The 15819-nt window shown below is 34.8% G+C and overlaps 1 protein-coding gene across 2 annotated transcripts in view; it reads left to right on the forward strand.

The window, feature by feature from the left end:
• Window positions 1-14883, forward strand: part of LOC131854867 (teneurin-a) — a 53406-nt gene extending 38523 nt beyond the window's left edge. For both annotated transcript variants that reach the window (XM_059206049.1, XM_059206050.1), the window contains 13 exons: window positions 3126-3245; window positions 4995-5159; window positions 5640-5814; window positions 6673-6915; window positions 7359-7586; window positions 8498-8688; window positions 8783-9018; window positions 9106-9834; window positions 9957-10360; window positions 10576-12461; window positions 12589-12742; window positions 12908-13262; window positions 13461-14883. In XM_059206049.1, coding sequence (XP_059062032.1) covers window positions 3126-3245; window positions 4995-5159; window positions 5640-5814; window positions 6673-6915; window positions 7359-7586; window positions 8498-8688; window positions 8783-9018; window positions 9106-9834; window positions 9957-10360; window positions 10576-12461; window positions 12589-12742; window positions 12908-13262; window positions 13461-14449 — 5875 coding nt within the window. In that variant the 3' untranslated portion in view covers window positions 14450-14883. The remainder of the gene's footprint in view (window positions 1-3125; window positions 3246-4994; window positions 5160-5639; window positions 5815-6672; window positions 6916-7358; window positions 7587-8497; window positions 8689-8782; window positions 9019-9105; window positions 9835-9956; window positions 10361-10575; window positions 12462-12588; window positions 12743-12907; window positions 13263-13460) is intronic.
• Window positions 14884-15819: the final 936 nt, after the last annotated feature.

The raw sequence follows: 15819 nt of genomic DNA on the forward strand, positions 1-15819 counted from the left end.
GTACGCAAGATTTAGTTAAATTTCTCGCCCTCGTTGTAATTTGTACGAAATCTTACTACATAAGAGAATATACAAGTATAATAAACAGCGTTTCCAAATAGAACATATCTACCGTTCATACTCCAGTAAAACTAGCTTATATTTCTATATCTACTATTGATTTACTATTTTTAATAGATTTAAAAAAACTAATGGCCACCCAATGATCAAAACACGACCATAATAAATTTTACTTGTAAGTTTGCACAATTATTATGGTTCTATTGTCAATGACTATACTTATATGCATATGTGTATTAGATACACATATCAGGTAGTGTGTGTAATATTTTTTAATTGATTGAATATATTTTTAAGCATATTTTGAAATAAATATTAGCATTTTGCACTCCTTCTCTAAATAAACTTGTGAAATTACCTAGCCGTCCAGGCAAAGAAGTAAAAACGGTGTAAAAAATTTTTGCTGCACGTATTAATATAATGCCAGTCAACTAGTGGTCACTCAATGTTCGAAATTTGATTATAATTGATTTAAATTAGAAATTTGAATATTATACTCTATATAAACACTAATACACTTAACAATACTCTCCATATGAACTATAAGTTAAATATATTATACATACACTTCCATCATCTCAATTTTCATAAAAAGGGGTACTACAAAATTGCGCTTCAACTTTGTCTAAAAAGTAAAATAAACAGCTCTATGTAGAATTTGCTAACTTCATTATTTAACGTCGTTCTCTAATGTTCGGTTATATTTACAACGTGGTGGGTATCTTATTGGAAGATTATTTCAAAATTGAAAAGAGTATAACAGTTCTGATTGATCTCCATCCATACTCCTAAAATTAACCAATAATTAATGTTAATGCCAAATTAAAGTCACTATACCTTCAGGCTACTCAATTGATATTTGTGCATCAATATTGACGAATATACTGACTCGTTTTTCACATGAGCCTCGTCTATTATTATCATATTAGACGAGGGTGTAACAAAAAGTCCTAATATTGAATCCGCAGTTAAACATCGGAATTTGTAAACTCTATATTAGAATGAAAACTGAGGTGTACTACCTTAGTTTTCATCATCACTCAATTGGGTAGGTGACAGATGGATCTTCCATGAAGAGTTTATAGATAATTTACATCAATAAATACAAGTGCCAACTGCCAAACAAACACGTAAATTGTACTACGTTAGGAATAAAGGTTACAAATAAACTATGTGTTTGCCATTACCTTGGCAATTGTTTTCAGCAGCTTGACTGTTTTTTTTATTCTTACCCTTATATATGCTTACTATTGGTTAGTAACAAACTTAAAATTATGTGAGATGAATAAATAAATTATATAGATGTACCAGTTCATATTAATAAAAGCTTACGTAACAATAACACACTGATTTAACCTAAATGTCGTTTGGCTAATTTTAGTAATTCGTTTTATGGCAACTGCGTAAGGTTTTACAATAAAATACCAGAGTCTGTTATAAATCTGCCTGAAAAAATATTTAAATGTCATATAAAACACTTCCTTTGCAAAAAAGCTTACTATAAAATTGAAGAATTCGTTAACGACAATAATGTTTTTATAGAAAAACTTAAAATCCCTGAAAATAAAAATAGCACTGAAATATTATCTGATTACACTAATAATGAGAGCGTAGCGATTTCTATGTTCATTATCGCATGCCTCTTAGTTGGTATACTATAATTATTTATATAAAAAAAACATTTATTCAAAAAAGCAATACACAAGTTTCTTGCTCATTCTTCTTATGATGAATCTGCATTCCGAAAGAGTGGTAGAATCAAAATATGACTATTCAAAAGTGCTTGTAATGAGTTTATTGGAATAAAGATTATTTCTATCTCTATTTCTCTTAATCACATTGAAAATACAAAATAATACGTCTGTATTTCATTCTTCGTCCGGATGAAGTATCTTATCAACCGACAGTCATTCTTTATTATAAAGAGTAGTATTGTATACACGTATTATGTTATAACTGTCATCATAAATACAAAAATAGTTTATTAACAGTAATATCAAAGTTAGTTTACCTTCTCCAGTTTAATATTATACACATATATAAGACTAGCTGTTCCCGTGACTTCGTCCGCGTGAAATTTTACTTTATTTTTCTAAAATAAAAATAGTCTAAGTTACACCTTATACAGCTACCTGTCAAAAAAAGTCCCGTCAAAATCGGTCAAGCCATTTCAGAGATTAGCCGGAACAAACAGACAGACAAAAATTGTAGAAATAAATATTTTGATGTATGTGCCGTATTTATATTCATATGCATGTAGTAAAAACCGATTATTTCGATATTACAAACAGACACTCCAATTTTATTTATATGTATAGATTAAACAACAAATTTCCTAAATTTTAGGGTTTTCAATAAAACTTAGAGAATCTTACTTGCCTTTTCTATGAAAAATTACCTAAAACCTTTATACAACAACTTAAAGTCAGAACTGAAACTGTTACCTGATTCTATTAATAAGCTTATTTTCCTTTCTACTAATTACTACTACTGATTGTTTTACAGGAATATATATACATACTTACCTAGAACCTTAAAAACTACTTTTTGGAAAATTATGGCCAACAAATTGTGTGAAAAAAATACAATTAATGATTATCAGTGCCTGTAATTAACCTGAAAACTAGAAAATAAAACAGGGGACACGTTTGTTTAATGATCAACTTTTTAAAATGGGGTAGATTCAAGAAATCTCTTGAGTATGCTCCATTTTTAAAAAGTGTTTCCTAGCAATACTCAACCAAAAACGATGTCGTACTTTGTTATGTGTATTGCAATAGACTAATAAGTTAAAACAGGTAAATTGTCATGTTGATTTTAAAGAATAATAAAAAACATTCAATGATGTATGTCTCGATCAGAATTTTGTTTTCCTACACTTCAAATTAAGTCGAATAATACATCTCATCTATACGCACAATTAGATATTATATATTCATTCAACATTAACTTTGAAATTACATTATCATTTCATAACACTTTTTTATAATAATCACTAGAATGGTATCACACGGTGTGCTGTGCTGTGTAAGCTCAAACACACTGACGTTAATTGATCTGTGCAGCCGTGTTTCCGTGATGCGGGGCCAAGTTGTATCGCCGCAAGGTCTGGGAATCATCGGCATCAGGGTATCTGTAGACCGAGAAGCACGGTTCGGATTCACTCTTACCAGGCAGGGTGGATGGTGAGTATTTTTATAAATCATTTTGTATATTTTAATTAATAATTAATCTTTTAATTGCAGTTGCCAATTTGGAGTAGGTTTTCTTCTAGATTTCGTACCGGTATACATTATTACTTATTTAGTAATGTTATCCTTTATAATTTCTTATAATTATATGTATGATGTTGTAGTTCAACATTAAGATAACTGAATGTTAAAAATATTGTTAGAAGTACACGCAATCAGACAAATAGTAGGTATGTATACTATATATACCTACCTTTAGCATATCCACCGGAATAAGCAAAACAAACAGAAATCATATATTAAAGAATAATTAGCGAATATTTGGCTAATAGAGAATGCAAATAGCATAGATAACTATTTATTAGGTAAATTTTATTTCTCAATTTGAACATAATATATTTAAATATCGACAAATTGAATATCCTCTTGGTTTCGGTAAATACATTTTATTTCTTTAAACTGTAAAGCAATAAAATTAAAACCGTAGAAATATTTGTAATAAAAACATGAGTAACACGTGATAGGTACCGTGAAAATATTTTAATATCCAAGTTGCGTGATAAACAGATATATTTAAACAAGCTTCAACAATCGAAAGAATGTAAATAAATAAATATTTGAGGCAAGTTCAGTGTAATCATCATTACTATTCAGACACGGTCGTTATCAATTCCTTGTGCGTTTCTGTAAAAACAAGTATGAAATCTAATTACTCGATACCGTAACGAAACCAGTACCATGTGAACGTATTCATAGACAAAGATACAACAAGTTTGTTTGAATTTTGACTATATGTTATTGTAGTTGTACTATGACTCTACAAAGTAAATTTTGTATTATGATATTACCGAAAGGTTAGAAATTATGATATTTAAAGCAGCTATTAGTTAGTAGCCTTGCACACATTGTTTATCGAATTTGGTGTAATAAGACCCCACCTGAGATAACAATATCGCAGATGAAGTTGTGGAAGATAACTGTCTAAATTTTGGTGGGTCGATATAGCCTCGATATAGCGGGGCGAAGGGAATCGTTCGTAATGTGGTCTAATGACGCAATTGCTAGTAATATATTGTGTCAGGTTGACCTCCATCCGGTTAACCCTTGAAACCATCGAGATAAATTCGTTGTGAATTTGTCACGACGGACTAAATACTGTGACCTCATATTGATCTTATCATCCTCCACTGGTGCCCCGCCAGCGTTAACCGTTGGCGCAGGCGGGTGCAATATTCCATTATCATCCATTAAAAACCCTTTACATAGCCACGCGGCGAGCCTACGGCTGTTAATTTGATTTGTTATAGGAATTTCATGATCGGAGTCAGTCACAAATATAAACTGTAATACAAAATTTATTAGTGTAAGCCATTTTCGAACTGACGATCTGTGATCGGATTATGATTATGAACTAGGCCAGTTCTCTTAATAAATTGATACTCTACATACTACTTTTCTTATAATCTATCACTATCATTTAACATTATTATTCATAATTCTAAAATACTCTAATAGGTTGTTTTACAAAGTATAAGTACGGGTATTTAAATTTATGTATAGAATGTGTATAAAATAAGTCCATAATTATTAATATGATACAGAAGCGTTTTAGTGATCGATAAATATAGGTAGACACTTCCTAATAGAACAATTAATTAACTACTTATCAAGTCTGCGTAAGTAAATAAATATGAAAACAAAATAATTGAAATACAAATAAATGAATATTACAATGCGTCACAGGTTCGATGTTTTGGTGAACGGCGGTGGGGCCGTGACTCTTCAGTTCCAGCGCTCTCCATTCAAGCCTCTGAGGAAGACAGTCTTCGTGCCATGGAATCAGATCGTCGTGCTGCCGCCTGTTGAGATGGAACTCAGTGACGATAGCGTTAAAGTACCAACTCCAAGGTTAGATATTCATGACTGCAAAAATGTATATTGGATAACTATATTTACCATGCGGAAAATAATATAGCTTAATAAGCGATACATTCTACAAGTTCGTATACCTAACTTATTTATACCGTGGAAAGCTTTTTAATATAGGCTATGTATCATAATTTAACATGAATTAAATTAAAGGTTTTATAAAAAAAAATAATCTACAATATTTTTATACTACTAAAAAGACTAAATATTAAACTTTTTCTCAAATGTCTTCGAGCCATAATAACTACTGGCGAAAACCAAAAACACTGTAACAATTTACCATCAGATGGGGCGTATGCTAGTTTGGCAACAAAGAGAAAAATTATATCGTTTAACAATAACATTTTAATCACAAAGAGATTTTATTTAATTGCCACAAGAACAGGAAATAATATATTTCGTACAATCGTACCGAATCGGGATAAGGCCAGTGTTAAGTGTATTTATTAAAATTTGTAGATCTCCGCCAAGATTGGACTGGTCACCAACGCCTCAGTGGTGGGAGTCAGAGATTCCGCCGTGCGCGGCACATGATCACGAGCGACTACGACCTGAAGTGGTGGCCGTGCCGCCGCTAGCCGCGCCTGCTGCTTCCTCTCACATCACCACTACAGTCATATACCCAGAGGCTCAGGTATCTAACAATTTACAAAGATTGTCTCTATTATAATCACATAAACACAACTGTACATAATATATATAGGTATAAATTAGGTTGTTACCTCGTGTAATTATTTACCATGACAGTATACATTCATATACATTACAGTAGTACTGTATATGAACTCCACCTTGACCAACTGTGACAAATATTGTAATCATTGTAAATATGTCGTTTACATAAAGTGTACAATTAAAGGATCGTAGAGAAAATTCAAAACACAAGAACTAACAGAGAATCCTCTAAATTTATCAGTGTTTCTCTACAATATTATGCATGTATTATACCTTCCTCTTGAATCACTCTATCTATTTTAAAAAAGTCCATTGCGTAGTTTCAAAGATTTAAGCATACATACGGACTGACCGACAGCGACATCTACTTTGTTTTATACTGTGTAGTGATCTCACAATCAGTAGTACGTAACAAACATTACGATATATATGTTTCTACTGACTTGACTGACTCCTTCAAAATAACCTTATTGACAACATGTGTTCAATTTATTATTAACAAATTATTTGTCACCGATTCACTCCATCGACCTTTTGGATAATTTTACTGTAGAATATATTATTAGGTATACATACCTACCTATTAGGGTAGCAGATACTTTACAATAAGTTTAAAGTAGTAGAGAACCAAAATACTAAAAAGTCGTACCCTAAGAGGTCCTTAGATTGCAAGTTTACTGCACAACTACGTCTATCACAGCGCTATGTTTCAGAACCTAATTGGGCATACTAAAACGCTTAGTACAATAATTAAGATTTAACTTGGCTTTTTTCCACAATTGACTTTTTATTAAATACATATTATTTAATGTTATAGATCGTGAGTGAATCTATCGGCATTCCGGGCTCATCAGTGAAACTAACGTACCGGTCCTCGCAATCAGCGGGCTACTTGTCGTGCGTACACGTGCAACTTACGCGCCGCACGGTGCCTGCGTCGCTGGCGCGGGTTCACGTGCGCGTCGAGATAGAGGGATCGCTGCACACTCATACATACGAGGCAGACCCTGATCTTACTCACGTCTTCGCTTGGAACAAACGGAACGTCTACAAACAGAAGGTATCTGTCGATACATAATCGTATTATTTGCACTCTAATACAGTATTGTGCAAACCCACAAGATGCAATGGCGGCATGACTGTAAGAAACATATGTTCGGAAGAAACATTGTTAACACATATCAAATAGTAGATAAATAGGTTCTAACTGTAGATCTTCAAGTTTACTTTCACTTATTAAGAAAATATTAATATATTTTCTATGAAAAGTATATTAAATATGGAGGTTTTTTTAAAATATACTTAAGATATAATAGTATAATATAAGATATATATTTATAACAGTAAATTGTAAGATTATTAAAATTAGTAGGTAACCGCTGACTTTCTCGCGAACAACATGAACTGGAAATTGCTGGAATACAATAACAATTACAATTATTAGAGGTATATTAATAATTAAAAAACAATTCACGTCAATTTCACTATATTCTCAATCACCAGGTTTACGGGCAAGCTCAAGCTAAGATTTCCATCGGCTACGAATACTCGTCGTGTTCATCCATTGTTTGGGAGACGCAAACCGCAACTCTAGCTGGCTTTGATGTCGATATCTCAGATATAGGAGGCTGGGGACTTGATATACATCATCATTATAACTTCCACGAAGGCATACTACAGAAAGGCGATGGGGCGTTATTACATTTGAAGCAATATCCTCGAACTGTGCAGGTAAATATAATTTATACTACATCAATGTAACATGATCATATAAATCTATTTATATTTATCAGGAATGTGTTGATATGAAAGTAACTTTATTTTATCTTTATTCTAACCCATAGATCTTTCTGAATTCTTAAGGCCTTTCAGTTTCTATCATTCTATATCGTTTCACTTTCACAGACTTGATTAATGATGCTTTTGCAAGCGCTACAAATGGTTCAGGGCTATAATTTTCATTTTTGATTCCCCTTTCATTAATTCATCATACATTTGGGCATCACTATCTAAATTGATAATCTGGGAAAAGTGAAATTTTAAAATGTTTCCTCAATCATGTAGCATTATATTATCGCATTAAAAATATTATAGACTATAAATCTGCGATAAACAGAAAGCAGACGAAAATTGTTTCTTTTTATTATTACATTGCGACTTCGTACGTGTGGAGAAGTGTCTTTGGCTAAATAAGGAAAAAATATTTAATAAGCTAATACAAAAAACCAAAGAAAAAAGTTTCAATGTTCTAGCTTCATAAATGACGATTTTCCATACAAACTTTCATCCCCTAGTTTATTTTACCGGCTTAAGAACAATACAAACTTTGAATGTCATATTTATCTATATTTTATCAACATTTTAATATGTAAGTTTCAAGCTATTAGCTTTAAGAATGACGATAATTCTATACAACCTTTCATCTTCTCTTAAAACCCTTTTTTCGCATTAAAAATATTCTTTCTCGGGTTTTTTTGTTTTATGTAGGGTTTTATTCAGGGTTATTAATTTTACTTAAAACAGTTCAGTAGTTTTGGCGTGTAAGCAAGACAGACAGAGAGACAGAATTGCATTCGCATTTATACTATAATTGTAGTGAGAATGATTGAGAAAAATTATATTCATAACTTTACTTTTTTTAGGTGGTAATGGGGACAGGTCTCCAACGCAGCCTGGACTGCCCTGACAACTGCAACGGCAAGGCAGCCGACTCTCGTCTCTTGACCCCTACGGCACTAACTTCAGGCCCCGACGGTTCACTTTATGTAGGTGACTTCAACTTTGTACGACGTATTACTCCAGAAGGCGTCGTGACTACTGTTCTTCGTTTAGAGTAAGTATTATTAAAATTACAATAAAAATTTTGCTTACATCAATTTCACAACTCAGTGACTATTTTTGTATCAAATTGAAATGTTACATTATAGGACAACCCAAGTCGCGTATCAATATTACATCTGTATCTCACCAGCCGATGGAAACCTTTACATATCAGATTCAGAGAGACATCAAGTTAGGAAAGTATTATTGCTAGAGAAAGTGCGTGATCCAGCATTGAATTCAGAACCTGTTGTCGGTAATGGGGACCGTTGTGTGCCCGGTGATGATTCTAATTGTGGAGATGAAGGACCCGCTATAAAAGCCAAGCTGGCTCATCCTAAAGGTACGTTTACTAATTTACACAAATAATGCTTTCAGAATATTTTGATACAAGTAGTCAATAATAATTAATAACTTATATATTTTGCAGGTCTTGCTATTGCGGCAGATAGAACTATGTATATTGCTGATGGAACCAATATTAGAGCTGTTGATCCCAATGGAATCATACATACGCTAGTTGGCCATCATGGTCATCATAATCATTGGTCGCCAGTTCCTTGCCGTGGCGCTATACCGCCTTATGAAGCTCAATTACAGTGGCCTACTGGAGTAGCTCTATCTCCGCTAGACGGATCTCTATATTTTATTGACGATAGAATTATACTTAAATTAACTGTTGACATGAAAATTAAAGTGGTTGCTGGCCAACCCTCACATTGTCGCATAGGAAGCGATGGAAAACCAATTGTCAAAGCTACTAATAAAACCAACATAGAATTCAGAGAAGATTCTAGTTTAGGCACAATACTGGCATTAGCATTTGCACCAAGTGGTATTCTATATGTTGCGGAATCCGATTCCAAAAAGTCAAATACGATAAAATCTATTGACCCATCAGGGAAGATCATGCATTTTGCAGGCAAAGTGCAAGAAAACTTAAAGGAATTAAGTTGTGAATGCAACTCGTCATTATCAGCAACAGCTATCCCCATGAATACTCGAGAGGAAGGGGCAGGATGTCCATGTAAATTGAGTGTTGCAGCAGGAGATGAGCCGCCTACTAGTACTGAAACTCTTTTATCCTCTAATGCCAAATTTCAAACAATCTCTGCTCTTGCCGTAACGCCTGACGGCGTTTTAAATGTTGTTGATCAAGGTAAGCTTTTAATAACAATTTTAGTTAGACAGTGTGGCAGTGTAAAAAATTGGTAATATATAAAGTGTGTGATAATATTAAACTTTAAATTCTTATTTTATATGAAAATGTCTTCTGTACAGGATCCCTTCATATATTAGCATTGAAACATTACTTACCAACACACGATGAGAATGGAGAATTTAGAATACCTTATCCACCCACATCAGAAATATATGTATTCAATCGCTATGGACAACATATCACTACAAAAGATTTAACATCTGGAAAGACCAGATATTCATTCCTTTACTCAAAGAACACGAGCTTCGGCAAATTGTCTACTGTAACAGATGCTTCCGGGAACAAAATTCAATTATTACGAGACTACAGTAACGTCGTTAGTTCAATTGAAAATACTCAAGATCACAAACTAGAACTAAAAATATCAGGAATCGGATACTTGACGAAATTAACAGAGAAAGGCACATCCGAAATTGAATTAGATTATGACGCTAATTCGGGACTTCTTAATAGCCGATCTGGGGTGAGTTACGTTTATATTAAGTTGCATATCGCAATAGTTTTAAGATTCATTCTATGTTGTATTTTATTGAGTTGTGTGAGTTCTATTTTTACCATTTCTTTCCTTTACTGTATCATTAGTGTCAATAATACGACACATATTCATAAAAAATATCTACTATATACTTTAAGATCTCTGTATAATAATTATTAAATAAATATATGTTTTGTTTTCAGTCTGGTGATACAGTAATCTACAACTATGATGAACTCGGCCGTGTAACTAAAATAATCATGCCATCTGGTGAACAAGTGCATATTTCATCTGGCTTAGCTAAAAACTACGGATTAGCAGTAACGGTATCCAATCCATCAAGCACTATTCCCGTCGGTGTAGCTAAAAAATGTGAATATGTTCTACATGGACAATCGTTTAAACAAATAACTATAAATAACGGCAAACAAGTAACAGAAGGGCGAATTTATACCAACAACACATTGATTCTTGAAACGCCATGGTCAGGAAAATTCGAAAGTATTGCAGCTGCAAAACATCCGCTACTAGAAGCTGCTCTTCCTATAGAAGCTGAAATGCTGCATATGTGGTCCCATCAAACTACCACATTTGGAGATGACCTAGTAAATAACATGTATTCCTTATACACATTAGTTGGAGATGTTAGAAACCCACAGCAGACATTAAATCGTGAGATATGGGTAAACGACTCCAGAGTACTGATTATTGAATTCGATCAGTTCAAGAGCCGTGAAACATTTTTCAATGCAGACAGAAACCCGCTGTTCACAATAGCTTATGACGTTGCCGGTTTACCACTTTCATTTACTCCTCATGATGCTGGTGTACCATTAAATATTTCATATGATAGATTCTACAGAATCAACGGTTGGAAATGGGGTGATACGGAGGAGACATACAGCTACGACCCACATGGAATGTTATCTGAAATTACCAGTCCCCAAGATGGTACTAAATTCATTTATTATAATGAAGGCAATCTAGTCTCCAAAATTACTTTGGCAAGCCAGAGAAGTTTCAAGTACTTGTATGATGACGATGGTGGTTTGACCCATGTGATTTTACCATCAAATACTAATCATTCTTTCAGTGTCCAACCTTCTATAGGATTTTTAAGGGTCACATACACACCACCTGGGTCCTCTAAGAAATATTTACAACATTATTCTCATACTGGTGAATTGTTACAAACTGTGTTTCCTGGAGATGGCGCTAGAGTGGTTTACCGTTATTTCACTACCAATAAAGTCTCTGAGGTCGTGCATGGAGATGGTCAAACTCAAATCCACTACTCAGAAAATAGTGGCCTTGCCTCAGAAATCTTACATGTTGATCGAGATGTTGATTATCGATGGGAATCAACATACGCAGGTGGCCTTTTGATAGAAGAAAGACTTGACTATGGAGCCAAAACAGGACTGAGCAATGCTAAAATAATATACGAATATGATAACAATTACAGAATAACTTCTGTTCAAGGAAGAATTGGTGGACAAACTCTTATTCCGCATCATATTATATACAACAGCAAAACTGGATCTCCGGAAATTTTAGGTCAGTTTACTGTATCCCAACAGAAGTGGAATGATACCTCTGTATATGATGGAATAGCAATGTTTTCTCGCGCCCTCAATGAACAATTCTTAGAAAAAGAAGTCACAGTCAATATTCATAGAATGGAAGTATTTAGAATGGAATTCTCTTACGACAAACATGGAAGAATATCACAGACACGAACTCACACAAGAAATGTAGGTGTTAATACATATACAAATGTTAAAAACTATACATGGGACTGTGACGGCCAGTTAACCGGTGTCGAAGCACAAGAACCTTGGGGTTTCAGGTATGACGACAATGGAAACATGCTCTCGTTAACTTATAGAGGAAACACCATACCAATGGAATACAATGACATGGACCGTATCATCAAGTTTGGCGAAGGACAATATAGATACGATAGCCGAGGATTGGTATCCCAGAATGCTAGAGAAGAACGGTTTCAATACAATTCCAAAGGATTACTGATTAGAGCTACCAAACGAGGACGATTTGATGTTCGGTATTACTATGACCATTTAGACAGGTATGTAACAAATAAATTTATTTACTTTTTATTACTTCCACCAACTTTACTAAATCAGTCACATGAACCACAATATATTCGTTGATGCGTGGCGTCCATTTTGTAACCTTTGTAAAACATATTCCAGGTTATCAACTCGTAAAGATAATTTCGGAAACGTTACTCAATTCTTCTATACAAATAAGGAAAGACCTCATGAAGTCAGCCATATTTATTCCCCGCGCGAGAACAGATTTATGACACTGGTATATGATGATAGAGGACACCTCATCTACACTCAGGTAATTATCACCCCTTAGACACAGTACAGTATTAAAATTTTATAATAATAAATTAACTAGAAATAGTTCGTAACCTGAGCTTTTCAATTTATCTATATATAATTTCATTTAATACAAAATGCTAAGTTTATTTGTGTAATTACTATGTACATAATTTTTTTACAGGTTGCCAGACACAAATACTATATCGCTACGGATCAATGCGGAACACCTGTAATGGTATTTAATCAATATGGAGAAGGAATCCGAGAAATAATGAGATCACCATACGGTCATATTGTTTACGATTCTAATCCCTACTTGTACTTGCCAGTAGACTTTTGCGGCGGTCTTCTAGATCAAGTAACATCACTAGTGCACATGGCAAATGGCAAAGTTTATGATCCGCTGATTGGACAATGGATGTCTCCACTCTGGGAAAGTCTTATTGAAAGAATACATAACCCAACGCAGTTACATTTATACCGATTCAATGGGAACGATCCCATTAATGTTAGACCACAGAATAAGAAACCAACAGGTAACAATACTACTATAGCTAATAGCCTAATATTACACATGAGAAAATGTGTTAAGATGTTTATATATTTATTATTCTGATGTGAATATTGGACATACACATAAATAAATAAGATAGTTTTTTACTGTTTTCACACAGTATATAATAATATCTACATTAGAATATCTGTATCATAATCCATCTTTCTGCCCGTTTCAGATCATCTATCATGGTTAAAATTACTTGGCTACGACACGAAAAGTTTGGCGCCACAATTATACCCTGATGAGCTGCCAGGTGGCTCAGTACTTCCAAGCATTCCTCGTGGTCGGCCTGTTTGGGGTACAGCACCAACCGACTCTAGCCCAGGCCTACCCTCTGCAATGTCACTGCTGCCTAGTGTTACAATAGAGTCAGGTTTCTTGTCTCACATGTCCAATAAGAGAATAGCAGACTTCCGAAGTTTGTCGATACCTGCAATGTCTGCGCTAAAAACAGATGCACTGCAGTTGGCACCAAAACGCATCGGCTCTGATTCAGAACCACCTTTCGGGCGAGGTATCCTCGTATCTCGAAACTCTCGCGGGCGCGCCGTCGTCACCGCCGTACCGTCAGCGAATGCCATCTACAGAGACGTGTATACGTCAGTATTCAATCGATCACACTTATTACCGTTTTCGTTCGTTGTGCACGGTGACCAGCAAGATGTATTCTACTTCGTAAAGGAGGAGACGTGGCGCGCCGCCGACGACAAGCAGCAGTTGAAACGTATGCAGGGTAAACTAAACGTGACCTTCCATGAAGTCGCCGAAGGCGGACGCTCATACGCCGACGTGAAAATTCACGGGCGAACGAGCATAGTAAACTTGCGATATGGCACGAGTGCGGAACGCGAGCGGCAACGACTGCTTCACCACGCGCGCTCCACAGCTGTCCGCAAGGCGTGGCATCGAGAACGCGAGGCCCTGCGTGGCGGACTCGGCGGCTCGCTCGACTGGTCTGCGGCTGAACTTGACGAGATCCAGAAGGCGGGCTCTGCTAGTGGCTACGAAGGCGAATACGTCCACGACGTGGCGCGTTACCCCGAACTAGCCGAAGACCCGTACAACGTGCGCTTCGTGAAGAAACGGTCGGACCGAGCTGAAAGGCGCCGGCGGAAGCGTGCTGCGTCCTGCCGCGGGCCCTGGTGGCTCGTGAGTGACTGCTAGTGTCCTTAGTGGCTGGCTAGTAGTCCGCTAGTGCGCCGTTGCGTACCGCCATCCATATGCCAAATCGAGTGAGTGCGAAATCGACACGTGTGTGAACGATGACGGATGGATCGATAGTGTGATTGTGAATAATATATTTTGTACATAGTCTCTATTAATTGTTAATTGTTGATGTATGTATGTATGGTAGACGCGAATCCCTATCGCTGTGTAAATAATAAAGTTTAATTTGCAGGGAGAGAGTGGACCTTTTGAGAGGACTGATATTAAATAAATGTAATGTATGTATAAATAAGACAATTTATGTGAATATGAAATTATTTATACTTATTTATCGGTAAAAAAGCTTCGATTGTGTCCAATGTTCTTATAAAAATTTAGATGAAAACTATTTGAAAGAATAAAAAGGCATACTTTTTTAACCAAATAATTTTGCAGTTTTCTGTTATTTATCCTTTTACAAAAGCATGTCCACTAGGTTCACTGTACATTACAGCCACTGAGTACATACAGTACCTACAGCCAGAAATTCTTCCAACTCATTTGCGATTTCAACTTGTTTATGATTCGTCTCACATGTGTTAAGAACTTGCGTTCCTAGTGAAATGGATAGCCAGAAACCATAGCCACTTAATGTTTAGCCATGTAATACAGTGTTCTGTATTGTTTAAAAAAACAACATGGATCAATAACTGAGATCGAGTCAATTCTCAAAAGTGAACTGTGGTACTGTCAGTTTTAACCCTAACTTCTTCAGATCGAAATAAAATTTATAGAAATAAGTTTTACGTTTTGTTTTCCAATATTGCTACTTGACTAGTCAAAGGTCATGCACCTTGACAAGTTATTTTACTAATTACTAACCTCATCTAATCATACACCTGTCACAAAAGCTTGACAAGCGCATGATTATAAATAAAATTATTATTTGTATAATTAGTAAAAATGACGGGATCTTACCACTGATATAATAAATATAAAAATTTGTTATATTTACTAATTATACGTATAAATAATGACCGCGTCAAATTTAAAACAGTATATAACATTATTATCTGTTCTATTCTAGTCTAGGCTATTCCAAGTCCAGAATGCATTTCTAAAAACATAAATATATTCAAGCGAATACCAGCTTAAATATTCATGAGTTCTCTTACTCATGAGTATTTAAGCTGGTATCCGCTAGCGAGGTAGAATTCCAGCAAGTACATTTCGGTACCTACTATAAAATATGTAATATATTTAAAATTTAATAAATATAAAATAACATAATAGTGAAGTTCTGCTCAAGTTCTTAATCTTAATAATAAGGCTCGGTATAAAAAAATATTTTGTGTAAAAGTTATTTAATTATGTTCGAAAGGTCAACC

Source organism: Achroia grisella, unplaced genomic scaffold, assembly GCF_030625045.1.
Source record: "Achroia grisella isolate CSIRO2021 unplaced genomic scaffold, CSIRO_AGI_Agris_v1 utg1245, whole genome shotgun sequence".
Lineage (NCBI taxonomy): Eukaryota > Metazoa > Arthropoda > Insecta > Lepidoptera > Pyralidae > Achroia > Achroia grisella.